Source organism: Somniosus microcephalus, chromosome 11 (assembly GCF_052327205.1).
Source record: "Somniosus microcephalus isolate GS21.2 chromosome 11, FLI_Smic_1.0, whole genome shotgun sequence".
NCBI classification, from domain to species: Eukaryota; Metazoa; Chordata; class Chondrichthyes; order Squaliformes; family Somniosidae; genus Somniosus; species Somniosus microcephalus.
In genome coordinates, this window is record NC_140997.1 from 45373005 (window position 1) to 45400994 (window position 27990).

General features: G+C 46.0%; 1 protein-coding gene across 1 annotated transcript in view; it reads right to left on the bottom strand.

Annotated features, from left to right (window-relative positions):
- Positions 1-27990, bottom strand: part of LOC147110533 (cytoplasmic phosphatidylinositol transfer protein 1-like) — a 175974-nt gene that overhangs the window by 54386 nt on the left and 93598 nt on the right. Inside the window, exon 7 of the mRNA XM_086002238.1 lies at positions 23851-23914. Coding sequence (XP_085858364.1) covers positions 23851-23914 — 64 coding nt within the window. The remainder of the gene's footprint in view (positions 1-23850; positions 23915-27990) is intronic.

Below are 27990 nucleotides of genomic sequence, written 5' to 3' on the forward strand. Positions count from 1 at the left end.
GTGCATGTACATAGATCCCTGAAGGCAGCAGGACAGGTAGATAAGGTAGTTAAAAAGGCATATGGGATACTTGCCTTCCTTAGCTGAGGCATAGAATATAAGCCATGGTGTGGAGATACCGGTGTTGGACTGGGGTGGACAAATGTAAGAAATCACACAACACCAGGTTATAGTCCAACAGCTTTATTTGAAATCACAAGCTTTCGTGGCGCTGCTCCTTCATCAGGTGAAGTGGAGAGATGCATAAAAACACAGCTTATATAGTCAGAGAATAATGCCAGATGTTTACAGGTAATCTTTCTAACTGCCAGTTATCACACCTCGGCAGAGAGATAATCACAGCAATCAAAGGTGTAAATGGTGTCCAAACAGGTCAGTCAGGAAAACATTACAAAGAACAATGAGGTGGGGTCATAAGGGGTCAAATGTTGCAGATGCTGGGGTCTGTATGAAAAACAAAAAAAGACAAGAAACATTTTTTTTGCTGGAAATCACAGCAGGTCCGGCCGCATCTGTGTGGAGAGGACAAGCCAACGACGACTCGAGTCTGGATGACCCTACGTCAGGTGGGGTTACATGTAGCGTGACATGAACCCAAGATCCCGGTTGAGGCCGTCCTCATGGGTGCGGAACTTGGCTATCAGTTTCTGCTCGACGATTTTGCGTTGTCGTGTGTCTCGAATGCCGCCTTGGAGAATGCTTACCCGAAGATCGGAGGCTGAATGTCCTTGACTGCTGAAGTGTTCCCCGACTGGGAGGGAACACTCCTGCCTGGCGATTGTTGCGCGGTGTCCATTCATCCGTTGTCGCAGTGTCTGCATGGTCTCGCCGATGTACCATGCTCCGGGGCATCCTTTCCTGCAACGTATGAGGTAGACAACGTTGGCCGAGTCACATGAGTATGTACCATGTACCTGGTGGGTGGTGTCCTCACGTGTGATGATGGTATCTGTGTTGATGATCTGGCATGTCTTGCAGAGGTTGCTGTGGCAGGGTTGTGTGGTGTCGTGGTCGCTGTTCTCCTGAAAGCTGGGTAATTTGCTGCGAACGATGGTCTGTTTGAGGTTAGGCGGCTGTTTGAAGGTGAGTAGTGGAGGCGTGGAGATGGCTTTAGCGAGGTGTTCGTCATCATCGATGACATGTTGAAGGCTGCGAAGAACATGGCATAGTTTCTCCGCTCCGGGGAAGTACTGGACGACGAAGGGTACTCTGTTGGTTGTGTCCCGTGTTTGTCTTCTGAGGAGGTCTATGCGATTTTTCGCTGTGGCCCGTCGGAACTGTCGATCGACGAGTCGAGCATCATATCCCGTTCTTACGAGGGCGTCTTTCAGCGTCTGTAGGTGTCCATCGCGTTCCTCCTCGTCTGAGCAGATCCTGTGTATTCGCAGGGCTTGTCCATAGGGGATGGCTTCTTTAACGTGGTTAGGGTGGAAGCTGGAGAAGTGGAGCATCCAGAGGTTGTTCGTGGGCTTGCGGTAGAGTGAAGTGCTGAGGTGTCCGTCTTTGATGGAGATTCGTGTGTCCAAGAATGAAACCGATTCTGAGGAGTAGTCCATGGTGAGTTTGATGGTGGGATGGAACTTGTTGATGTTATTGTGTAGTCTTTTCAGTGATTCTTCGCCGTGGGTCCATAGGCAGAAAATGTCGTCGATGTATCTGGTGTATAGCGTTGGTTGGAGGTCCTGTGCAGCGAAGAAGTTTTGCTCGAACTTGTGCATGAAGATGTTGGCGTATTGGGGTGCGAATTTGGTCCCCATGGCTGTTCCGTGATTATATAACTATATAAGCTGTGTTTTTATGCCTCTCTCCACTTCACCTGACGAAGGAGCAGCACTCCGAAAGCTTGTGATTTCAAATAAAGCTGTTGGACTATAACCTGGTGTTGTGTGATTTCTTACATAGAATATAAGAGCAGGGTTATGATGGAGCTGTACAAAACGCTCATTAGGCCACAGCTGGAATACTGTGTGCAGTTCTGGTTGCCACACTATAGGAAAGATGTGATTGCATTGGAGAGGGTGCAGAGGAGATTCACCAGCATGTTACCTAGGCTGGAGCGCTTCAGCTATGAAGAGAGACTGGACAGGCTGGGGTTGTTTTCCTTAGAGCAGAGAAGGCTGAGGGGGGACCGGATTGAGGTGTACAAAATTATGAGGGGATAGATAGGGTAGATAGAAAGAAACTTTTTCCCTTAGTAGAGGGGTGTGGTGATTATTTCCTATGTTTAATAAGTATTGTGATTGGTGAATGGGGTGGTTGTTCTCTGTGTTAGTAAGAAGTATTGTAATTGGTTGGTTGTTTCTACCTTGAGATATATGCTGTAAACTCATTGGTAGTGGATGTCAGGTGATTTGTGGTGGCCATCTTAAATTCAGTTCTCTCCAGTCATGGTTGGAGACTGGTGTTGAAAGATGTGCTACTGGATTTTTAAAGTTAATAAAGCCTAGATTAGAAAGGCAAATCTATTCTTTATTTCAATTTATTAACTTTTTATCAGAATGGAGCGATATCTTCAACCAGAACGATTCAATGCTGACCCTAATTCTGCAGGAGTGGATGATAAATGGAAACATTGGTATTGTACATTTACAAACTTTTTGGGTGTGTTGGAACAAGAGTCTCTGAATAAGCTGAATATGCTGATCAACTACATTGCTCCGGATGTGTATAAGTATATTTTGGACTGTAAAACTTACGAATTGGCTATTTCTACATTGGAGAAGATTTTTGTTAAACCAAAGAATGAGGTATTTGCACGTTATCTTCTATCTGCCCGTAGGCAGCAGGTGGGAGAATCTTTGGATACTTATTTACAAGCACTTCGGCACCTTAGTGCTAACTGTAATTATAAAGCCGTGACGGCCGAAGAATATAAGGAAGAATCGGTACGGGATGCTTTTATTAATGGACTACTGTCTAGATCAATTCATCAGCGGTTGTTAGAAAATAAGACTTTGGATCTCAAGAGTGCTTTTGAGCAAGCTTCTACATTGGATATGGCTCAGAGAAGTTCGGATTCTTATGCTCTTTCTAATCGACCTGCGACTGTGGTTTCGGCAGTTCTGGACGAAAAAGAATTAGGTGGACTTAATGGGAGTGGTTTACTAGATTCTGAAACAGTTTCTACTTCGGCGGCTGTTGCCTCTAGGATTCAGAAGTGTTATTTTTGTGGGAACGTCCGGCATCCTCGTTTGAAGTGTCCTGCCCGGGAGGCTGTGTGTAGTAAATGTGGAAAGAGAGGTCATTATGCACGTGTTTGTAAATCATTAGGTTCAATTACCTCCTCTTCTGCGACTATTCAACCTGTAGAGAGGGCGTTTATTGCATCAATTTCTGCTGCATTTGCTCATGGCCTAAACAAAGCTATAGTTATGGCCCAAGTTAATGGGTTAGAAGTGAAGGCTCTCATAGATACGGGCAGTACCGAGAGTTTTATAAGTCTTCAGTTTGCGAAGGAAAAGTGTTTGAAAATCTTGCCTGCTACTTACCAGGTGTGTATGGCTCAGACGACCCTTACTTCACAAGTAGCTGGTTGTTGCCTTGTGAAAATGATTCTTCTAGGTAATACGTATACTGATATACGCCTATCTGTTTTGCCTAATCTTTGTGCGGATATTTTGATTGGTCATGATGTGCTTAAATTACACGAGTCTCTCAGTCTTTCGTTTGGAGGGACTAAGCCACCCTTTTCCATTTGTGGATTAACTTCTTTATCCATTTCTCCATTATCACTTTTTTCCAATTTGATGCCGGATTGTAAGCCAATTGCTGCCAAGTCAAGAAGGTATAGCAGTCAGGATAGAGAATTTATTAATTCTGAAGTCCAACGTCTTTTATTGGAAGGAATCATTGGACCTAGTTGTTCGCCTTGACGGGCTCAGGTAGTTGTCACCACTAACGAGAGACATAAGAAACGAATGGTGATAGACTACTCTCAAACTATTAATAGGTATACTCAATTAGATGCGTACCCTTTGCCTAAGATTGATGAGCTTATCAACAAAGTATCTCAGTATAAGTTTTTTAGCACTATTGATTTAAAGAGTGCTTATCATCAGATTCCTATTGTTAAGAGGGATCAACCATATACAGCCTTTGAGGCTGGTGGAAAGCTGTATCAGTTTTGCCGAATACCATTTGGTGTTACTAATGGTGTTGCTTGTTTTCAACGGGCAATGGATGCTTTTATAAGTGATAACTCTCTCTCTGACACCTTTTCATATTTAGATGATATCACGGTGTGTGGTAAATCAAGGGTGGAGCATGATTCTAATTTAGAAAGATTCCTTCAAGCTGCGGAAAAAGTTGGTTTAACTTTTAATAAAGAGAAGTGTATCTTTTCGACTACTGAAGTAAATCTACTGGGGTATATTATCTCGGGAAATAAGATTAAACCAGATCCAGAACGTTTGCGACCATTGATCGATTTACCTTATCCTACTAATTCTAAGGCTTTGCAACGAGTTGTTGGACTGTTTTCTTACTATTCTAATTGGATTGCAAACTTTTCGCAGAAGATCCGGCCCCTTATTCGGGTTATGACATATCCTCTATCATGGGAGGCCAGGACATGTTTTGATAATTTTAAAAAGGATATCTTAGGAGCAGTTGTGCATTCTATTGATGAGCAGGTTCCCTTTGTGATTGAGACGGATGCTTCTGATTTTGCAATTGGGGCTACTCTGAACCAGAATGGAAGACCTGTGGCCTTTTTCTCACGTACCTTGAACAATAGTGAAAAAAGACATTCTTCAATAGAAAAAGAGGCATATGCAATAGTAGAAGCACTGCGTAAATGGAGACATTATTTATCAGGGCGACATTTCATGTTGGTAACCGATCAAAAATCTGTGTCCTTTATGTTTGATGTTAACCATTTTGGAAAGATCAAAAATGATAAAATAATGAGGTGGAGGATTGAGTTGGCATGTTACCATTTTGATATAGTTTATCGTCCGGGGAAGGATAATGTTGCTGCTGATGCACTGTCGAGGGCTTATTGTTCTGTGATTCACGGAGATACACTTATTAATCTTCACAATGCCTTATGTCATCCTGGGGTTACGAAGATGATACACTTCGTACGTAGTAAGAATTTGCCCTTTTCAGTTGAAGACATCAAGCGGATGACTTCATCATGTTCTATCTGTGCTCGGTGTAAACCGAATTTCTTTAAGCCTCAATGAGCTCATCTTATAAAGGCTACTTCTCCTTTTGAACGTCTGAGCGTTGATTTTAAGGGGCCTCTTCCTTCAACGACTCAAAATCGATACATATTTACTGTTGTGGATGAGTTTTCAAGGTTTCCTTTTGCTTTTCCTTGCGCAGATGTATCAGCTGCTACAGTTATCAAATGTCTGACTCAACTTTTTGTCATCTTTGGGATGCCTGCGTATATCCATTCGGATCAGGGAAGTTCTTTTATGTCTTCCCAGTTGAAGGAATACCTTCAGAGTCGGGGAATTTCTACTAGTAGAACTACCCCGTATAACCCCCAGGGTAATGGACAGTGCGAACGATACAATGGGGTGATCTGGAAGGCAGTTATGTTGGCTTTGACATCCCGGAACCTTAAGAATACACAGTGGGAAATGGTACTGCCTGATGCCCTGCATTCCATTAGATCATTGCTTTCAACGGCTACTAATGTGACCCCCCCATGAAAGGCTCTTTAATTACCCGCGGAGATCTACTACGGGATATTCGGTACCTTCATGGCTTACTATGCAGGGACCTGTGCTGCTTCGACGCCATGTTAGATTGTCAAAATATGATCCTTTAGTGGAGGAGGTGGAGCTGTTGGAGGCAAATTCCCAATATGCTCATATTCGATTCCAAGATGGGAAAGAAAGTACTGTTTCAATTAAAGATTTGGCTCCTTGTGGTGGCCAGCCCTCTTCTGAGGATACTAATAATAGTCACGATTCAGATAATGTGGATGTTGTTATAGATACTACGAATATTTCCAATCCTACTGCAGATAATTATACTTCTATTAGTCAGCCTTTGATGGATGTTCATGACCGTCCTAGTTTACTTCCTGATGGGATTTCCAATCCGGAAACCGTTGATAATCGGGATATGGATAGCCTTCCTGCAGAAGATACTTCGGTGTCTCCGGGTGTGGGAGGGCAAGGAATTTCACCAAGGTTAAGTAAGTCGACACGAACAAGATATCCGGTCGACCAATTGAAAATGGACTTTTAAATTGATAGTAATGTTTTAAAATTGTTGAAATATATTTGTATTTTAGTTGTAAATAAATTAATTATAAATTGTAAAGGTTGTTTTAGGTTGGAGCATGTTTTAAAAGGAGGGGTGAATGTGGTGATTATTTCCTATGTTTAATAAGAAGTATTGTGATTGGTGAATGGGGTGGTTGTTCTCTGTGTTAGTAAGAAGTATTGTAATTGGTTGTTTGTTTCTACCTTGAGATATATGCTGTAAACTCATTGGTAGTGGATGTCAGGTGATTTGTGGTGGCCATCTTAAATTCAGTTCTCTCCAGTCATGGTTGGAGACTGGTGTTGAAAGATGTGCTACTGGATTTTTAAAGTTAATAAAGCCTAGATTAGAAAGGCAAATCTATTCTTTATTTCAAGGGGTCAATAATCAGGGGGCATAGTTTCAAGGTAAGGGGCAGGAGGTTTAGAGGGGATTTGAGGAAAAACCTTTTCACCCAGAGGGTGGTTGGAATCTGGAACTCACTGCCTGAAAGGGTGGTAGAGGCAGGAATCCTCACAACATTCAAGAAGCACTTAGACGAGCACTTGAAACGCCATAGCATACAAGGCTATGGACCAAGTGCTGGAAAATGGGATTAGAATAGGTAGGGCTTGATGGCCGGCACGGACATGATGCGCCGAAGGGCCTCTTTCTTTGCTGTATAACTCTATCACTCGGGGGTTGCTTGGTTGCCTTGTGGTAGGGTCGGGGGAGCTTTGCTGTCTCCATAACGATGGCAGAAAAGGAGTCGGTAGGTGATTGTCCACCACTTTAGGCGGTCCTCCCCCCCCTCCCCCACTGTTTCCACTGGGCTGGAGACCTGAAAATTCCCCCCAGCAGGATTCCTGTTGTCCTGGCTCATTATAATCCTGCATGGTGGAATATCACAGCCTTGTATTACGATTAGCCAAAAAACCCTCCAGGTCGTTATAATGGAGAGTTCAACCAAGGAGCAATTAATCGAGCAAAAAACTGACTCTTTTCCCAAAGTCTCCTGTGCGCTGACTGATATTATAAATCTGCCTAAGGAGAAAAGTGCTCAACAACCCTGAACATACACAGACAGACTCGGCACTGACAATCGGATTCTCTGCTGAAAGCATCTCCTACATTACTTTTTTTAAATTCGCTTATGGGATCTGGGCGTCGCTGGCAAAGCCAGCTTTTATTGCCCATCCCTAGTTGCCCTTGAGAAAGTGGTGGTGAGCCGCCTTCTTGAACCACTGCAGTCCGTGTGGTGATGGTACTCCCACAGTGCTGTTAGGGAGGGAGCTCCAGGATTTTGACCCAGCGACAACGAAGGATCGGCAATATACTTCCAAGTCAGGATGGTGTGTGACTTGGAGGGAAACTTGGAGGTGGTGGTGTTCCCATGCGCCTGCTGCCCTTGTCCTTCTAGGTGGAAGAGGTCGTGGGTTTGGGAGGTGCTGCCGAAGAAGCCTTGGCGAGTTGCTGCAGTGCATCTTGTACATGGTACACACTGCAGCCACGGTACGCCGGTGGTGGAGGGAGTGAATGTTTAAGGTGGTGGATGGGGTGCCAATCAAGCGGGCTGCTTTGTCCTGGATGGTGTTGAGCTTCTTGAGTGCTGTTGCAGCTGCACTCATCCAGGCAAGTGGAGGGTATTCCATCACACTCCTGACTTGTGCCTTGTAGATGGTGCAAAGGCTTTGGGGACTCTCAGATGAAACATGCCCGTGAGCTGCATTATGCCTGTGCTGACTGGCAGTTATTAATGTTAATGACGATTTTGCTTTGTCAGTGCCTGACTGAAAAGGCTTTGGGGCTGGTCTCGTGAAGAAATCTGCGGAGCGGCGAGTATCATTTATGACCTTACTGGATAGTTAATTCACAGGAATACTCACCGAGTTTAGGTATCGAGCTAACATCGTTGGAATCACTTTTTAACCTTCACCCATCTGCAGGGAGTTTGCGCAGTGACACATGATACCACAAGATGGTGGGACAAACGTTCAATTGCCCCATTCCACTGAGTTCCCAATTTCCATTTCGCCACTGGGGATGATTTTCAACCACTGCCTTCCCCGTTTATGCTGGAAAATGGGACTCGGTTGAACATTTTTTTTAAAAATCGCCCAACGTGATTTTCAGGTAAGCCAATGGGCAGCCAGCACTCCTGTGGAAACAGGCGAGAGCCAACTTTGCCTCTGCAAATTGGGGTCCTACGCCTGCCGTATCGCCCCCTTTGTAGTTTCCAGTACCAATAGGGCAGGTCTTTTACTGAGCATGCTCCACCCATTGGGACTGGAACTTGAGAATCCTAATGCTCTTCCTGACCCCACAAAAATACTGCGACCCGCTGTTGGCCACTCAGTGTACCCACCTCCCACAATTTTGTGCCACTGCGCTATAGAGACAACAGATTTATTGCCCCCCCCCTTGGATCGACGAGCTTCCCGTCAGTGCTCTTTAAGCACTCGGGGCCAAGAGCCATGGATCACAACAGTCTTAGCAGCCCTTCCCTTTCAAGGCAGATGGATATACATGCCACTAAATAAGAAACCATTCACTACCTAACAGAAACCTCTACTTCCACTGTCATCCTGGACTTAGCAGCCCAGTTGCAAATTGATGCAACTCAGACATGATGGCTTTTAAAGGTAATGAGGGCCAATTCACTAATACATGGCTCCATTTAAACTCCACCCGCAAATACCAGTAAAGAACAATGTTTCTACTCTTCCATACCTGGGCCACCAACTAATAGCTTCACAATTACTGAAAGTGATGCTGCACTTTAGAAGGATGAGACTTAAATATATATATGTTCATGACTTGGACAGTGACTGAAGTGGAAATTTTCAAAAAATCAAAGGAAGGCTTTTACGTTCAGTTACATATCAACTGTTACTGTGAAACTTATTAAGGAAAATCTGACCGTTGCAAGTTAATAAAACTTTGTTTGCACATCTTCAATAAGAGAATCACCTCAAGATGTAGCCAGATGGCAACCATAGCTCTGGCAGTCAAAAGCAACCTAATTTGTCCAATTCGCTAAGACAGGTTGTGAAATGGTTTTGAAAATTGAAATGTCAAAGCTTTGTATGGATTAGACATTGAGCACCTTTCTTACTGTGTGCTGAACTGAGTGGGTGACTTTTAAAAACAGGCGATGAAAGACATATGGATTGTGAAATTTGATTCATCTTTGGAACAGGTCGTAAAAATAAAGAATTAACTTCAGAAGTCAGAAACTGCATATGTCAAAAATATAAAGCAAGGATTCTACTTAAACTGAACATAAAGATAACAATAAATGCATTGATCTCAAACCCCCAGTGGGCAGCTTCTTTCGAAGGAAGTGCTGGTTGCAGATAGGGCTACAATACAATAGTGACAATTCCGTTTAATTGTCGTTCCCCGCCGGGAGCATGTATTCATGAATTGGCCCTCATTACCTTTTAAAGGGTGTTTAGTTGCTAATTGGAGCAAAAACACGGTTCAATGCCGTAGGCTGATCAATGGCCCTGATGTGCAGAACAAATAATTTTCCTATTATCATATATTATATTTCAGCACAGTACATGCTGGTACTTTTTTTGCCAGTGCTTTTGTGGTTGACATCCAACAGAACTTACTTCCAGCTTCAAGACTTGAGGACATCATGTAGACTGACACTGACATTGGGGGGGTACTGCACTGTCGGAGGTGCCGTCTTTCGGGTGCAACAGTAAACCAATGTCTGCCTGCAAAAGATCCCAAGGCACTATTCAAAGCAGCGCAGGGAGTTCTACTGCTGTCCTGGCCAACATTCCTCACTCAGCCAATGCCGTCAAGAACAGATCAGCTGGCCATTTGTTCATTTGCTGCACTTGGGACCTTGCTGTTCACAACTTGGCCCACATAACAGTGACTGCACTTTAAAAAGAATCCATTTGTAGTAAAACACTTGGGACAGCTTGAGGATGTGATAAGGTAAAGGAAAAAAGACTAGCGTTTATATAACCAGAAAATGCTAGAAATACTCAGCAGGTCAGGCAGCATCTGTAGAGAGAGAAAAGCAGAGTTAACGTTTTAGGGTCATCGACCTGAAACATTGGGCTAGATTTTTGGGGAGCCATCAGGCGGGGTTTCAGGTGTGTGGGGGGGGGGGGGAAATCCCAAAACCCCGCCCCACGTAAGTTTCAGGGGCGGCGGGTACCCGCCCCGCACTGGGACCCGCCGAAACCAGGCGGGAAGGGATTAGTGCCAATTAACTGCCTGTTAACAGGCAGTTTTTAGCCTAATCCCTATTTTGAGGGGTTTCGTGTGGGTTTCCCGACGGCTCCAAACCACGGCAGGTAGAGCAGGCGGGCCGTCGGGTTGAAGGAGTTGGAGGGTCGCGATGTCGGCGCTCAGGTGAGTCATGAGTGCAAAGGTAAGTGTGTTTGGTGTGTCTAAAGTATGTAAAGAACTGTTACTTACCTGTACTTACCTTAGCAGCCTTTCTTCCTGTAGCCGTCGGGAACCCATCACTCAGCCAGAACTGAAAGCTGAATGGCTGCGATCTGTCAAAAGTGACAGCCTTCAGCTTTGAGTGCCGGTGTGAGTTCTAACTGAGTCTGTGCAGAATGACTCAGCTTAGAACTCAGAGTGTCAGTGTTTGACAGCTTCAAACAGCTGTGAGACACTGATATTTCATCTGTCAAGAACTCTTGACAGATGAAATTTCAGTCTGTGATGTCACCTGTTGCCAGGTGGCCCTTAATTGGCCTGCTGAGCGGGCTCAACAAGGTCAATCAAGGGAAAATCGCGCAGATTGGCCGGACGTCGAAGTAGGCGGGTCAAAAACCCGAAAGGGGAAGTCCCGCCTTCTTCCCGACAGGTTCGGCAAAATCTACCCCATTAACTCAATTTCTCTCTCCACAGATGCTGCCTGAACTGTTGAGTATTTCCAGCATTTTCTGTTTTTATTTCAGATTTCCAGCATCTGCAGTATTTTGCTTTTGTATTAGCATTTATATAACCTTTGAAAGAACCTTGAAAGACTAGCCTTTCATAACCTCAGGACATCCCAAAGCGCTTTACAGCTGACAAACTACTTAAGGGTGCTGTATAAATGCAAATTTTTATATAAGCAGGTTCAGTGATCTGGATCTGAGTCCCTTTTTTAAATTTTGCTTTGTCATCAAGTGCAGTTCAGTTGAGACTCAGTCATGTTGAGCAGATGGAGAAAGAGCACAATGTACCAAAGACTCAAGGTGCTGCAATTTAAAAGGATCGTAGGTTTCATAAAAAATCTTTTTCTTTTGTTCGCTGAAGGAGAAGGGCTGCATAACATTTTATTCATGGCAATATTGCACACAAATGATGTGATGATGCTTTTGAATCCTATTTGTAGCTTTGTAAACAAGTGACTAACAGGTTTGACAAACACCTTTTCGTGAAGGTGGGTACATCTAATGGCTTCTTTTAGACTCAACTAGGAGATACTACTGGTGATATTAGTTGGTGAACACATTGCATACTTGTGACTTTCCTCTGTCCACTATTTTAAGAGGATTTAACTTAATTTAAATTAAACGTGTCTGTTAATCACCAGACTATAGTTTCTAAATCCACATAGCACGTGGCCAAAATTCTGGTTGGACTTGTAGAATGGGTCAGATCACCCGCCTGTGGTCAGAATCTGAGGCGTGTCTGGAGGAGTTCCCAAGTTACCCAAGGAAATTCTGCCCAGTTGCCCTTATAAGGCTGAGAGCTGGCACAAGTCCCATTGAGGCCTTTCGGAAGGCCGCTAACCTTTACTAAGCAAAGGTAATTGATACGGGGGGGGGGGGCATCAATTACCTTAAGAAGAAGCCAAAGGAAAAAAGTTAAGTACCTTCCGAGGCCCCTCTCCCACCCTTGAGCTCTAGCAGGACTGTGCCGGAAGGCCCATAGATTCTCAGACCCCTTATCTACAATGAGTATGTCCTGTAGGCCAAACTACAACACAGGAAACTACACCTTAATCAGATCAATTTGCTGCAGTGGGAACCATTCCCACGACGTATTGTGTCAACTAAGCATGCTCAGTTAAGTCATAATGTACTGGAAGGTACATAGCACAGAATATTCTGAACACAGAATATAAAGAGATGATTAAAAAAAGGCAATTTCCCTTTGTAAGCTATTGGCAAAAGCTAAGATCAGACAGTCAATTTATAAATTTTGTGCTCATATAGGTTCAAGTGCTAGGACTGTCTCAGCTGCAATTACATTTGCAGTGGTTCTGGGCAGTTTTCAATGACAGGCCTAATGGAAACCACGTCTCAACTTGGGGAATAGAAAATGGTCACAAGCCATCTCGGCCTGAAGCAAGCGCACTCTTTGTGGGATTGCCAAGGTCACAAAGGAGACTGTGGGACCGAATCTTCCCCTTCCCTTGAAATAGATGATATGAAAGCGAAAAGACCACAAGGGTGGAAACCTCAACAGAATCTCTCAAAACAAAATGCAGCCAAGTATCATATCATTTCCTACCATAATATGATTTGCTTTATATCATAAGCCAGTTATCATCATTTTGGGAGGCTAAGAATCATAGTAGGTTTCTGTTAATTTATTTAAGCGGAATTTTTGCATATAAGCAAGTGGGTGATCTAAAGTTGCCTAAAAAACACCAACTTGGGTCCGGCCACAAGTGTGATGTGATGGCTTGAGGAAGATGGAAGGAAAGAAAGCAAGAATTTGCATTTATATAGTATTTTTCACAACCTCAGGAGGTCTCAAACAACTTCACAACCAATGAAGTACTTTTGAAGTGTAGTCAACGTAGGGAAATGTGGCAGCCAATTTGTGTACAGCAAGGTCCCACAAACAGCAATGTGATAAATGACCAGATAATCTGTTTCAGCGATGATGGTTGAGGGATAAATGTTGGTCAGGACCGCCCCTGCATTTCAAATAGTGCCATGGGATCTTTTACATCCACCTGAGAGGGCAGACAGGGCCTCGGTTTAACATCTCACGCAAGAGACGGCACCTCCGACAGTGCCGCGCTCCCTCAGTACTGCACTGGAGTATCAGCCTAGATTATGTGCTCAAGTCCCTGAAGTGAGACTTGAATCCATGACCTTGTGACTCAGAGGTGAGAGGGCTGCCCACTGAGCTAAGGCTGACATCAAAGGCAGCTTACAGCAGCCATGATTTTTGGTTGCCTTAAGTTCGCTTCAATCCTACCACAGTTTATAGTGGCAGGAAAGCAAAGTTAATGCCATATTATTCTTTTCCCTGAATGTTCAAAGCTTACCAAAAGCTAGGTAGTTCATTCAATATTTTTCCTTTGCTATGTTTAAGGAGACAAACAAGGGGCCAAGTCACCTGGCCTAGTTCCTATTTACTACTCGAAATGAGATATTAGATACACACGTACACAATCAGGAATATCACACAAACAATTGGTCAGGAACCCCTTTTTAGCTGGATTATCAGATCTCAGACCAATAGCTAGAACATCCTGAGATTGAAACCAACTAACTACAGTAGTTTTTGCCAGAACTGATGCAAATATTTCCCCCAGTTGCAGTACACACAATTCATTACATTACAATGATGTTTAAGTAAACAGATGTGAGCCTGGTTAAATGAATCTGGTAATAACAGCCTCAGAAGACCACTGATTGTTGGTTTGGTGGTGTAAACGTGCCTATTAGAATAATTAGACAACATAAGCACTGTTTCAAAAACAGATGTTTGCCTCTCATCCATTTTTTACCTCCAAACCGCCTGAAACAGAAGATGACTGCATTTCACCCTTCTTTCAAAAAAAACCTCAAGTTTTCCTTCTTGTTCTTTGATGCCTCCCAACTCTTCTTTTCTCTCTCTCCCTTCTGCTCAGTACCCATTCATTGTCCACCACCCTGTAAAGTGCTCCACACACTCAAGGAGCAGCACAGAAATGTAGGCTGATTGTGTTCTCGTGCAGTCGTTGGCAGCTACGCAAAATGAATTGAAGTGGTGCTGGACTGGAAGCAAGGTGTACAGTAGGGTTGTGCTTATGGTACTGGACTAGAGTTATGAAATTAAATTCAATAAACCTGGTAATTAGTGTGACTGCACTAGGTAAAAGTGACAATGAAGGCTGCTGGACTGTTGTAAAAACCCAAATGATTCACTAATGTCTTTCAGGGAAGAAAATCTGCCAACCCCATCTACATGTGACGCTAGTCCACACCATGGTTAACTCTTAATGCCCTGTAAAGTGGTGTACCTGTAGTAAGCCACTCAGTTGCTACATTCAAGAAGAAGACCCATCGCCACCTTCTCTGAGCAATAAATACGGCCTTGTCAGTGTTTACCCACATCCTGAGAACGTATATAGAAATATATAAAAAAAACAAATGTATCATATTAAGTGTTAATTTTCACTCCATGTGACTGGAGACAGACACGGCCACCAACAAACACAAATGGCCATTTCTGGTGATGTGATCGCCAACGCGCTTCTCTGTTTCCATGACTACAAGCGAGCCAAGTGCACGGCCTACCCATACAGGCCGGCCAGGCATGTTTTCAAACCAGCGGCCTCTGGAAGCCTTTCCGCAGCCAGCAGGCAACCAGAAATAAGACATTTTTAACAACTGTGAATGTGCAAACTCGTACACACGTGGCTGTATCGCCAATGCTCCGGGGACTGTCATGCAGGGAAGATTACAGAGCACGGAGAACTCTGGGAATAGGGTTGCCAACCCTCCGTGATTGTCCTGCAGTCTCCAGGAATTAAAGATTAATCTCCTGTGCACGGCTGTGAGCGACCCGGAAGAAAAATCACGGGAGCATTAAACAAAATGGCGTTTTTTTACATTTTCTTTGAACACTTTTGTTTATTCATTATATAAAAATATTGGCGATTGGCAATGGGGAAAGAAGCTGTTTGATTGGGCGGGGTGGTAGGAGGCGGGAGGTCATGTGATGCAACCTCCAGGAATACATCCAACCAGAGTTGGCAACCCTGTCTGGGAGATTGCAGGATCTTCCAAGTGGAAGTCGTTCTGCAACTTAAAGGAAGCATTAGCTTGCGTAGGACTTCCAAACAGGGCGAAAGCGTTGTTTTGAAGATGCTGCTGAGGGTGTCCATAACAGAGAGTAATCAACGGCTACCAGGCAGCTGAAAATAGTACTCTGAGGAAAAGGCCTGGACTAATCGGGGTTAATAACAACCCATCAATCACAGTAGTCTGAAGGCAATCAATACTGATTGTTGTACCACACAGCATAATTTATATCCTTTGGGGAACTGAAGTCACTTTCACTGATAACAGGCAAGGGTTGCACGCAGGGCTAAAGCAGTTTATAACTGTTGGAACCATCAGAAAATCTCACCAACTAGGGTTAATTTTAGGTCAAGCTTGAGGCTTTATCCTCACCTGCTCTTTCTAACTGCAAGCAGCAGTGATTTTTATCCCTGCTCAATTTATTATTTAAGTTAGGAGCTCTGGCTTTCACATCCCACCTTTTTTCTCCAGTGGGGGAAAGGAAAGAAATGAGGGCTGCCTTCCTTGGTCACAAAACCTTTTGCCCAGGTACTGGTCAGGTGGAGTGCACCTGAAGTGAGCTCCAAAGGTCCAGGTCTCAGGGCGTCTGAACTTGGTGGGCGGGCTGATTATTCTGGCCTCTTGCGCATCCCCGATTTTCATCGCTCCACCATTGGTGGCCGTGCCTTCAGCTGTGTAGGCCCTAAGCTCTGGAATTCCCTCCCTGAGTCTCTTTGCCTCCTGGGATGAGAGGGCTGTCCTATGAGGAAAGACTGATTAGAATGGGCCTATATACTCTCGAGTTTAGAAGAATGAGAGGTGATCTCATTGAAACATATAAAATTATTAGGGGGAGAAATTCGGTTACACCCCATTTGGGGGCGATAACCGAATTAGCGCCAGCCATTTAGTACCTGGCGCGGGAGTACCGCCCCAGCCGCTAAATTGGACTTACCACCCCAGCAAGGAAGCGGAGCACTATCTCAGGCATCCACTTCCTCTTGTGGTGGTGTCTGGGGCGCAAAGCGCGGTAGCGCCGGAGCACTATGCGGCCGCTCTGGGTAGCGCTGACGCATTTCATCGCCCCTCCCCTTCCGTTACAGGGGAGGGAGGTTGTGCACCCTACAGGCCGATTGACGGCCTCCACTAGCCCACCAGGGTAGCATGGTGCCGTGGCCACAGTCCGGCACCGAGACACGATGCCGGACTGTGTGGTGGCAGCCACGGCCCATGCCAAGGAGCCACCACGAGGGGCCGACCTAGAGGTCGGACAAAACAAAGGAATGGCAGGGCGCAGCCGGGATTCCCTTTTAATTACCGCCTCGCGAGCGGCGGTCAGCCCGGTTCGTGATCCGCGAGGCTGTCGCTGACATTGCCTGCGGCAGCTTCACGGGGTGCAGCTGAATTTCTGTCGCAGGGCGCTAAGGGGTTGTGTCGCATCGCCGCAGGGCATTACCGGTTACCACTGCCACTAACCGCCCGCTGAATTTTGCGGGAGGTGTTAGCGGTGCCGCGCCCGGGCGCTAGGGGATTGCGACCCATTAGTGCCCCCCGGGGCGCTAACGAGAGGCGCAAACCAACCCAATTTTTCCCCCTTAGAGGGCTTGACAGGGTAGATGCGGAGAGGCTGTTTGCCCCAGCTGGCGAGTCTAGAACTAGGAGTCACAGTCTCAGAATAAGGGGTCGGCCATTTAGGACTGAGGTGACTAGAAATTTTTTCACTCAGAGGGTTGTGAATCTTTGGAATTCTCTGCCCCAGAGGGCAGTGGATGCTTAGTCATTGAGTATATTCAAGGCTGAGATCGATAGATTTTTGGGCAATAAGAAAATCAAGGGATATGGGGACAGTGCAGGAAAGTGGAGTTGATGAAAAAGTTCAGCCATGATCTTATTGAATGGCAAAGCAGGTGCGAGGAGCCTTATGGCCTACTCCTGCTCCTATTTCTTATGCTCTTACTTCTCTCTCCTCCTTTAAGATGCTCCTTAAAACTTATCACTTTGACCAAGCTTTTGGTCACCTGCCCTAATATTTCCTTATGTGGCTCGGTGTAGCATTTTAGTTTATAACACTCCTGTGAAGTGCCTTGGGACATTTTATTATGTTAAAGGCGCTATATAAATGCAAGCTGTTGTTGTTAAGCTTTGTAGTTATCATAGGTGACATTACATATACCTTGAGCTTCCTATAGGCTATGGCCTAGAAAATCGGTATCCCCGTAAATGGGCGCGGGAATCGCGATGCGATAGCAAACCGCACCCATTTGGAGGACTATAGGTAGCACATAAAATTCGTGCTGCTTGCTACTTTGAATGATTGTAGCGTTCAGCTGAGCACTGAATGCGCTGCTGAGTGGCTGAATGCTCAGCAGGGGGTCAATGTTCATGCGAGGCTAGCTCCAATTAAAGCTAGCCTAAACTACTTAAAGGCAGTCAGCTCCTCTTAAAAGGGGAGGTGCCTTCTGCCTGCAACAGGTGCTGGAAGTGCTTGTGGAGGCTACAGTTATAAAAAGACTGAGTAATGGCTCAACAGGCCAGAGAAAGGGCTGCAAGGTTCTCCGATGTAGCACTGGAGGTGTTGGTCTAAGAGGTCAACTCCAGGAGAGAGGTCCTCATCCCACAGGGGGCCAGGATGTACTCCAGGCAACAGACAAAACTGCAGTGGGAGCAGATCACCAAAGTGGTCAATGCCAGAAGTATAACCGCGAAGACCTGGGCCTAAAAATTCGGTTGATTTCTGCTAGCAACTAGCACCTGGGCACGGCGCCACCAACGCCTCCCGCGAAATTCAGCGGGAGGCTAGTGGCGGTGGTAACTATTAGCGCCCCACGGTGCTGCGCTGCCGCCGATGACGACATCACCGTGCGCAGCGCCCCACTTATGCCCCGGCCGCGATCTTCGGTAGCGCCCCGACTTACCGCCGGATGCTATGTCCGACAGGGTCACGGGGGCCTACCTACGGCCGGAGCGATGCAAGTTAAAGGGGGAAGTGCCGGGCAGCCATTTTTGTTGCTGGCCGCCTGCCAGCACCTGCCCCCGTTGCTGTCCCCGGCCTCCTGTGCAGCCCCTCCGCGGGGTGCCGGCTGCGCTCAGTGAGCCCAGCACTTCTCGAGTGCCGGGCTCTTTTACCGGCACTCCGGTCCCTGGTGGCCCAGCTCGCCCCTAGACTCAGAGCAGGAAGAAGTTTAATTAGTTCACACGCGTGGTCAAGGTCAATGAATTCATCTTCAAATGCCGTATCCCACCATCTGCACCACCAGCCTCACACACTGCTCAATGCACCACACCTCCATCACTCAGCTACCAACAATCTCTACCAAACACGACTCACACCTCACATTCCTAGCTTCACCTCACCCATACACACTGACCACTGCTGCAAACCTCACACCCACATCTCACACCTTGCACACACTGTCAGCTATTCAACCATGACAGGCACATCACCCAAACACATTGCACCACACTTACTGACACACTTCCCTTTCTCTTGCAGGAAAAGGTGGCGCATAACCGACGCCAGCAGACCTTAACCAGCAGGGGACAGGCTCGCCTGCATCACCTCACCCCCTTGGAGGAGACGGTGCTGGCCATTCTTGGCAGGGGCATCGCTGAGCCTCTGGCCAGTGGCGGGGCTGAAAGAATAGAAGATCCCGGTATCCAAATACATTATCCTCCTTCTCACATTCCACTTCCCCCCTCATCCCACAATCTTTTCAGATTTACAATCTGCACACGGTGTAAGCATGCACATCTTGCTTTCCCCCCTCCCCTCACCACAACCCTACCTTTGTGCCTTTCTCATTTCATACTCCCAAGAAATCCAGCCTGCCCAGTCAGTGGTCAAACAACAAGAGGGAAAGGAGAGTGAAGAAGAAGAAGAAACACCGTCACTTGATTTCCCACTCCCAGCCACCAGGTCAGATACTGACATTCTGCGTACTTTAGAGGATAGGTTAGACACAGTATCTGCACATGGTGAGACACCGGGCACGAGTGGCCTGCAGCCAGGGTAGACAGAAAGGATAGCTCAGGTGCCAGCTCCCCGGAGGGCGAGGTCGTACACGAGTTCTGCTGCACAGGACTCAGATGAAGACCTCGATGGGGCAACCTATGGAAGAACACTGATGGGTATGCAAAATGAAATGCCTGCCAGAAAGCCTGAATGCAATGTCAAGGAGCATGGAGGAGTCCAGCTCCAGCCTTGCACAGGGCTTTGGGCTGAGCTTAGAGCCCATCCTTTCCAGTGTGGAAGGGCTGAGCAGATCCATTAACGCAACTGTGGATCCAACCATCATGCCGCGTCTGATGGCCGAAGTCTCAGCTTCCATTGCAGCACAAGCAGAAGCCACCCAACGTCTGAGTGCTGCAATGGAAACTCAGACTGAAGTCATGCAAGCAAGACTGCTGCCACCCAAGTACAGACTGCTGCCACCATGGCAGTGTTGAAAGGGGCTTGCAGGGTGTCACAGCAGTCCAGCAATCTGTACTCCAGCCGATTACTAGGATTGCTGAGGCACTGCGCCGAGGGTGTGGCAGTGGCTTTTTTAGGATGACACTGCTATCCTCTCTCAGGTTGGCAGCATTCGTCCTCCCACCACTGTCACTTAGCAAGTGTCCTTGCTGTTGCCGGTTAGCCAGCCAGCGCAGACTGCTGCCGCCCATGCTGAGGTGGTGCAGTGCAAATCCGAGCCAACTAGGCCTAGGGCTCCATCTGCAGTCTCCCCCATTGAAAGTCAACAGCCTTCCACCGGCCATGCTGCAGCCACTGGGGTAGCACTAGGATAGGCAAAGGCACAAGCAAGACAGTCACAAGGGGAATGCACAAGGGTGATTAGTTGAATTTTTGATGTAATATTGGCTGGATCGATGGATAAAGTTTGATTGGAAAGTTTGCTTTGTGGTGGCCAAGAGGATGCTGCGATGGTCAGTAGCAGAGGGAAGGTAAGCTGTGGGTCTAATGTTGAATGGGGAATTGGGGTTGCGTTCATTCGTACCAAAGGCAGATGATTCGATCCCGGATATCCCGGCCAGAAAGGGGCTGTCTGGGTTCTGTCCTTCTTTCCGCTTCTTCCTCCTCCTGCTCCTGAGCTGGTGGCCGTATCCCTGGTGGCAAGGGCTGTGCCCTCATGATGGCCAGGTTGTGGAGGATACAGCAGACCACGACCAATCGGGACACATGCTCCGTGAATACTGTAGGGCTCCTCCAGTGAGGTCCAGGCAGTGGAAGCGTTGTTTAAAAACACCAATGTTCTGCTCTATGATATGTCATGTGGCAGCATGGCTCTCGTTGTACGCATGGTGTCCATGTGTGGTTGGGTAGCGGAGTGGAGTCCTGAGCCAGGTGGTCAAGGGATAGCCCTCATCATCCAGTAGCCATCCTCTGGTTTGTCGTGGTGGCTCAAAGGCTGAGGGAACAGTGGACTGGTGCAGAATAAATGCATCATGACTTCTGCCAGGATACTGGGCATTCACCATCATGATGTGCTGAGCATGGTCACACACATTCAGCGAGTGGTAACCTTTGTGGTTGCGGTACATCTCAGCATTTATATACGGTGCCTGCAAAGCCACATGCATGCAGTCGATGGCATCCTGCACCATGGGGAAACGCGCTATCCTGGCAAAGTCACGTACACGTTCCGCCTGTTTCCCTCTGGTCAGAGAGAAGGCAATGAAGTCCCCTCTCCTGGCATAAAGAGCTCCTGTCACCTCTCTTATGCAGCAGTGGACAGCGAACTGTGAGCTGTTACAGATGACACTTGCTCCAGCCTGGAAGGATCCCAATGTGAAGAAATTCAGGGCCACGGTCATCTTCACAGCCACTGGCAGCGCTGTCCTTGCCCTGGAGTGAGGCTGCAGGTCTGGTTGCAAGAGGTGGCAGAGTTCTGCGAGTACATCCTTCACAAAGCGCAGATGCCTCACACACTGCTCCTGGCTCAGGCTGAGGTAAGAGAATTGCTCTCGGAAGACCCTAGGTGGGTAAGGCCTCCTGCTGAGAGCCCTTCTCCCTCTCCTCCTCTCTCTATGAGCTTGTCCCCTTTCTTTGCTGCCTCTGCTCCATCAGAAGCAAGGCCTTCTCCACTTGCAGCACCACTCCCTGTCACCTCACCAACTTTAAATAACTCTAGAAAGCTCCAAACACTTCAACAAACTTACACAGAGCCAGTAGAAATCAAAAAGCAAGTTACCTGAAAGTTGTTGATGTTCCCTTTAAATATCGCTGGTGGGGGGGGGTCCTTCCTGCTGCTGAATGCATGTTCAGCTGTGCGAGGTTAAGAGAGGGTGTTAGCTCCAGCGACGACAACAAAAATAGCAGTGTTGGCATCAAATTAGCATTGCATGCTGATTGGTGTCACAATCTGCCTACTTACCATACTTGCATGCTCTTAACAGCCGTCCTGCCACCTTCATCAAGATGGCATCCAGCATGACCCGCACCAGAAGTGTGCGCGTGCTACTCGGACGCCATTTTGGTCCCAAATTAGGCACCCGTAGTGCCCAAACAACGGGCACTACGCAACAGAATTTCTCGGCCTATATGTTTGCTATCCACACGCTTATTTATCAAGGGCATCACCAGTCTACACCCATTCAAGTAGAGGCAACACAAACTACATGTAAAAAAAATTGCAGTGCAGCAGAATGCATCATCTGCAGCAGAATGAAATGTCACAATGGTTAAAGGCTCTTGCTGCTGCTCATGTACTTCACAATTTAACGAGTGGTGATAATTCAGCTTTTGTTTTGTGCCTTTGACAGGGGGCAGGTTGACCAGCAGAAATGTCAAATAGCCCGAGAACTGCAGGTTAGGTCTGAACTTTAATACTGGAGTTCCAATCTAACCTGTAGCATTTCTAGTCAGAATTCCTTAAAGTAGTTTATGTTCTGAATTGGTTGTCCTGGTAACCTGTACTTGAGATGTTTTTATGTCGACATCTCTGGAACTTGTCACCTCAAACGCTTTGTTTGTTTCCAAGTTCTGAGTTGGCCCTCACCAGTGAAATATCAGGTTATAGTAGCTAGTCGGGATTTCTTGCACCTTAATGCTTGCAAAGCCAGGCCAAACACTCAGAAAACCATTATTTTGTTTTCCACTGTGTTCAGTCATGCTGTGAAAGTGTTCCAATTAAAAGTAAGTGGAACAAACACTAATTCATTTACAAATACTCCCAATAGTTGACTCATTGCAACAAAATTCGGTTGTGCTGTCAGCAAAGATTATGGGCCGAAAATTGCGGTCGGCGGCGTACCTCCGGAGCACCCCGCTGACCTGCGAAAAGTATACGTTCCTACCTGATGGCGGCCCTCCTGCGTAAACTTGCGCTGCGAGTAGGAGGGCAGCGTAATGGCCCAGGGATCCCAGGAAGTGTGGAAGTGTACCTGGGATCAATAGGGCCTGGTCCTCCATTCAGAAAGCAGATTGCCTTTCATTTGTTTAAATTACTACAATACTTCATTACTACAGCCTTTAAAACACTATCAGATTTAGCTTTTATCGTGGGAATCCAGTTCATTACTCGTAACTCCCACTTCTAAACAAATACTGTGCACTGTGCAGAAAGTTCTGAAATTTAAACATTATTTTTTTTAAAACCTGCAGCTTTAACGTACACTTGAAAGCTTTTAAGTCATTTAATGAACAAAAAACATTTGTTTCATTTCGGGTATCCCCTTGCACTGCGGAAACGGGCCCCGCGCCTGTTTCCACCAGCCGTATAATTTCTGTACTTAATTGCTGGGTAGTTAGTTGGTGGGCAAATAGCACAACTCTGCGCCAGCAATTAGGTTTTCGGAGGCGGAGCGGATGGCCCGTCAACGCGTACGCTGACAGAACGCAAGTTCGGGATTTAGCGAGAGTACGCCGTCATACCCACCGCAAAACCTGGGCCATTATCCTATTCAAACCGGTGCTTGATTCCACAGTGAAATGGCCTGAAGGATTTATTAAAGTGAATTTGCAGAATGTCCCCCTTCCTGTTTCTACTTGACTGTCAAAATAAATTTACGGAATTTGAGACATTCAAGTGTTTCCCCCTTCTGCGCATAATACGACTTTCACACATAACATGAATGAGGTGTAGCTAGGATGTGAGTCTCAGAAGCAAGTATAGACCATACAAATCTGTGGGCCAAACATGAATGATATTCATTATTAAAAGTTACTCCTCTTGAAAGCTAATATGGGATTAAACTTGGGTTATGGAAACACATGCAGTAGGGACATGTTAGTCTGAGTGCAGGGCCAGCGTCAGCTACAGTGAGAAAGGGGTAGATCTTGACTTTGTGCGATGTTGTAAAATGGGTGATTGCGAGTCGGCAGCCCGTTTTACATCTCTCCCAGTTTTTATTTCCACCGTCTCAATGGAAATAACATTCGGGAGAGATCTAAAACGGGCTGCCGATCCGCTATCGCCCGTTTTACATTATCGCACAAAGTCAAGATCTACTGCAAAGTGTCAGATTGCTACTGTTCAGATTCATTGGAAAATGGGCATGTTGAACTATTCTCATCAATAGCGCTAAGGCTCTTAATATACCTGGCAAAGAAACCAAATGTCTTTCCTCTCCCTTTCCCACTTACATTTAGAATACAAGCGAGCTCTGGTTAAGAAGAGAAATTTCTTTTGCTTTTCATATGTTAAAATTACAATGGTTTAGCCTGACTCACCACACCATTCATCCACCCAGGCAAACGCTTGCCGATGACCTATTAATAAAATGTCCCTGATGACCTGAAACAAGAGAAAAAAGGGTGAGTGAAATCAATTTGGCAGTTACTTCTTTGCTTAATCTTTAGAGCCCTTCAGCAATGCTGATAAACAATTGTGGGCCAAAGTTTTATTCATCTGAATACCCTTCTTTATTCTGTTTGACAATTGCAGATTTCAACATACAACTTATTTCTTGTTCCTCTCGGTCTAGTGAAGGCAAATCCATCTCCTACGACATGGTGTCTCCCAACAGGAATTCTCCTTCAGTTTGGAATGAAGTGGAGTTTGTGCAGGCCAAATATGTTCCATTGGCTGACACCAATGCTACCCTGTGATTCGAGATCTCTGCGCTCCTCAAATTCTGGCCTCCTGTGCATCCCCGATTTTAATCGCTCCACTATTGGTGACCATGCCTTGAGAGGGACGCGCGTGACTGAAAAAAACCTTCACTTGAAAGATTAGCTTGTTTTTTGTAAGGTGATTCTAATTCCCTCTCTTTAGTTCTCCAATGTGACACCATGTCCAAGTGACCTGCCCCAACGCTCTATCATTGATTGGTGTGAAGTACATAAGAGCAACCTTTTCCCTCCTTGTAAAGATGGTCCTCAGCTGTTTTGCACCAGTTTAGAAAACAGCTTGTCAGTGACTAATGGACAGTAGACTAAACACAATTACAGGTTGTTTCACACACAAATTGTACACATCTAAAAAGGTGAGTAATTTGGCGCTTAACAGAAACATAGTCAATGTGGTCTCCTGGACTGGTTTTGATCACCTGAGGGGATCTTCCAGACTTTCTTTTCCCCTTTTTGGCCCTGGGTTTCTTTTCATGTTAGTTTGCCTCTCCCGGGAGGTTACATGGCTGCGGGGAGGGCGGGGCGTGGGGTGGGGAGTAGGGAGTCCAGTCACCGTACTCCAGGCATCATGAGTGTGGGGCAGGCTTAACGGACCAGCTGGTCTTTTCCTGTCCGTCAATGTCGTATGTTCGTACTACCGAATAAGTCTGGTTAGACCAGCTGAAGAGCAATGGTCAGGAAAAAAAATACAGGTTAAAAACAAGTTATAGATTTTTATATTAATTAGCAGCAGGGCATCTGGTTTTGATTGCAGTAAAAAGCTATTTTTATACCGCGGCAAAGTGCTATAACACTCAGCGTGAATGTTTTAAATAGAACCACAATTAGGCGAGTTTAACTAATGACACCTTTTCCAGCTAAAGTAATTCATTTTTCAAAAGAGGAGACAAACTGTTAGCTGAGGGGAAAGGTGGATTTTCATTTCCTGCGCTTCGAGTGTAATAAAAACCTCATTTGACTGCAAAGTTCATTTACAGTAAAGAGCTGATGAACCTTCAGCATAAACACAAGTGTGCCACAATTAGGCTGGTTAACTGTAGACAGTTTGACAATTCTGTAACAGCGCAGTTTATCTTAACTGCAAAACTTAAAGGGCCTTAATGGTCTAACAGAAAGTTTCCAAGCTCAGATTCTGAATCTGGCAAAAATCCACTACTGTGATTGTACCTTCCCTACTCTAAACAGGGAGTCGCATTCAGCCCAAGCACTATTCATTAAAGCAAACCCCATCACTGGGTGACAAGTGATTCAATGGTGACATTTTATTTCCAACCTGTGTAATGTATTATACCAGCCAGCAGGGGGCGCATTGAGTTCTTGAACAGCTACATAAAGCTCCCTTGTCCAAGTAAAGCACCTCTGATCAGATTCAGGGTCGTTCAGTTTAATGTCCAGGTTACATCCACCACACACTATAAAAGTGTTGTTATTGCACTGATCTGGCTTGCTATCCATCAGTCTCTTTAAGAGGTACAGTTGTTTACAATATTGTTTAGGTTAGTCTGGTTGCAACCTGCCCAATTTTTGATCCATTGTTACCAAAGAGTAACTCAATTTATGTGAAAGTAAGGCAAGTCAGTCCATTAACTCAAGTCTGTTATACTTAAGGATGCCAAGAAGATGGGTTTGATGTTCAAGATGTTTATGATACTGATTCCAAACCCACAAAATGTTCTAAGAGACACACAGAGTGGTGGGGCATGCGACCAATGATTGATTCCTCACAGGCAAATTCTGGCCCTTGGCTGGGACTACAGGATGGGAGTAAGGAGCTGAAGGGAGAAGGAGTAATATATATTAAAAGTCACTGACGGAATCACTACTCGGATGGATATCGAAGCTGAAGAGCAGCACTGATCGAGATCAGCGAACTGATCGCCTCCCCTCAAATAAATGGATTGGGCACGTTCTCTGGAGCATCTGTAGGGGGGATGGAGGGTGGTGTTGCAGGAGAAGGGAGGAATACAATTGAAACAAGCCTCACGGGCTTTGAAACGTTCTAATTACCAACAGCAACTGATTAGAAATGTTCCAGGCTGAGTTTATTGTGATTGCGCACATTTTAAAAAATTCGTTTATGGGATGTGGATGTCGCTGGCAAGGCCAGCATTTATTGCCCATCCCTAATTGCCCTTGAGAAGGGGGTGGGGAGCCTTCTTCTTGAACCGCTGCAGTCCGTGTGGTGAAGGTACTCCCACAGTGCTGTAAGGAGTTCCAAGATTTTGACCCAGCGACAATGAAGGATCGGTGATATACTTCTAAGTCAGGATGGTGTGTGACTTGGAGGAGAACTTGGAGGTGGTGGTGTTCCCATGCGTCTGTTGCCCTTGTCCTTCTAGGTGGAAGAGGTCGCGGGTTTGGGAGGTGCTGCCGAAGAAGCCTTGGCGAGTCTTTTAATTTTAATCTTTCTTTTTAAAATGCTAGACGGTCAACAGCATTCAGTGCTTCCCTTATTTTACTGCCATTATTGGAGCCTCCAACCTGCCCTTTTATTTTCTCAGCAAATATTCTCCTGAAGGCTATTTCCTGTTACATGCAGTACAGTTCCACGGGCACTAGGTGCCTTCTGATACCTCACCCTGTTCCCCATCACTCACATGTGAGTCTTGTCCGTGCGTACTAGCAGGCTATCAGACCGTGAGGGCTATCACAGCTGAGTTTGATTCTGGCCTCCTCACTTGGGGGGGGGGGAGGGGAGGGAGGGGGTCATTTTAACCTAACTCCCCGGGCGGCCATCCCACGGGATCGGGTGGAACGCAGGTTTTAATCCCTCCCCAATATTACTCTCCATTGACTTCAGCAGAGAGAAAAATCAGACGGGGTGTAAAACCAGCCTTGCACCCGAACCCGTCAAGTTTCCCAACAGGCGGGCTCGATTAAAATTGCCCCCTTGACCGTTAACCATGCATGTTTTCAGCAGGGATTAGTGGATAACGATCAGGAGCAGGAACCCCAGCTCCTTCTCTTCTCCCTAAAACAGAGGGGGGTGCTAACGCCAATAGTGGCACTCTTACCACTATTGGGCTGGGATCAACTACCTCAAAATCAAATCAAAAATCAAATCAACTTTTATTGTCATTGTTAGTGCACAAGTGCAGTACAACGAAATGTAGGCTTGCGGCTCCCAAGAGTGTACATTTAGATTAAGACATTTAAACATTCAACATACATTTGGCTTGTAATACATTAACATAAATATAACCATAATAAAGTGCATTGGCAGATGTGCAGGCTTTAGAGTTTATTTGTGGAGTTCAGTAGGATGATAGCCCTGGGAAAGAAGCTGTTCCTAAATCTGGTCGTACGGGTGCGAATGCATCTGTAGCGTCTCCCAGATGGCAGGAGGGCGAACAGACTGTAGCTGGGGTGGGTAGGGTCTTTGATGATGGACCGTGACCTCCGTAAACAGCGTTTCTGGTATATGTGCTCTATGGTCGGTAGCCGGGTGCCGGTAATGCGTTGGGCAAAGACCTCAGCAAAGACTAGCGAATCAAACCTGGTCCATATGGCTCAACCACTCAGTGAATAAACCTACTTTTGAGTTTCATTTTTTTGATGTTCAACTTCAGGAGGCCAGCTGTACTGGATCCCAGCTGAACTGATAAATAGGCCGCTTGTATAACAGCCACGTACGGTTGTGAAGGCATTTGGATTTATCAGTGTTCCCTTAATCCCTTCCTATAAAGTGGTTTCACTTAATAGCTCGTAAAAGTTTACTTCAGAAAATTCCTTAGGGTTCTT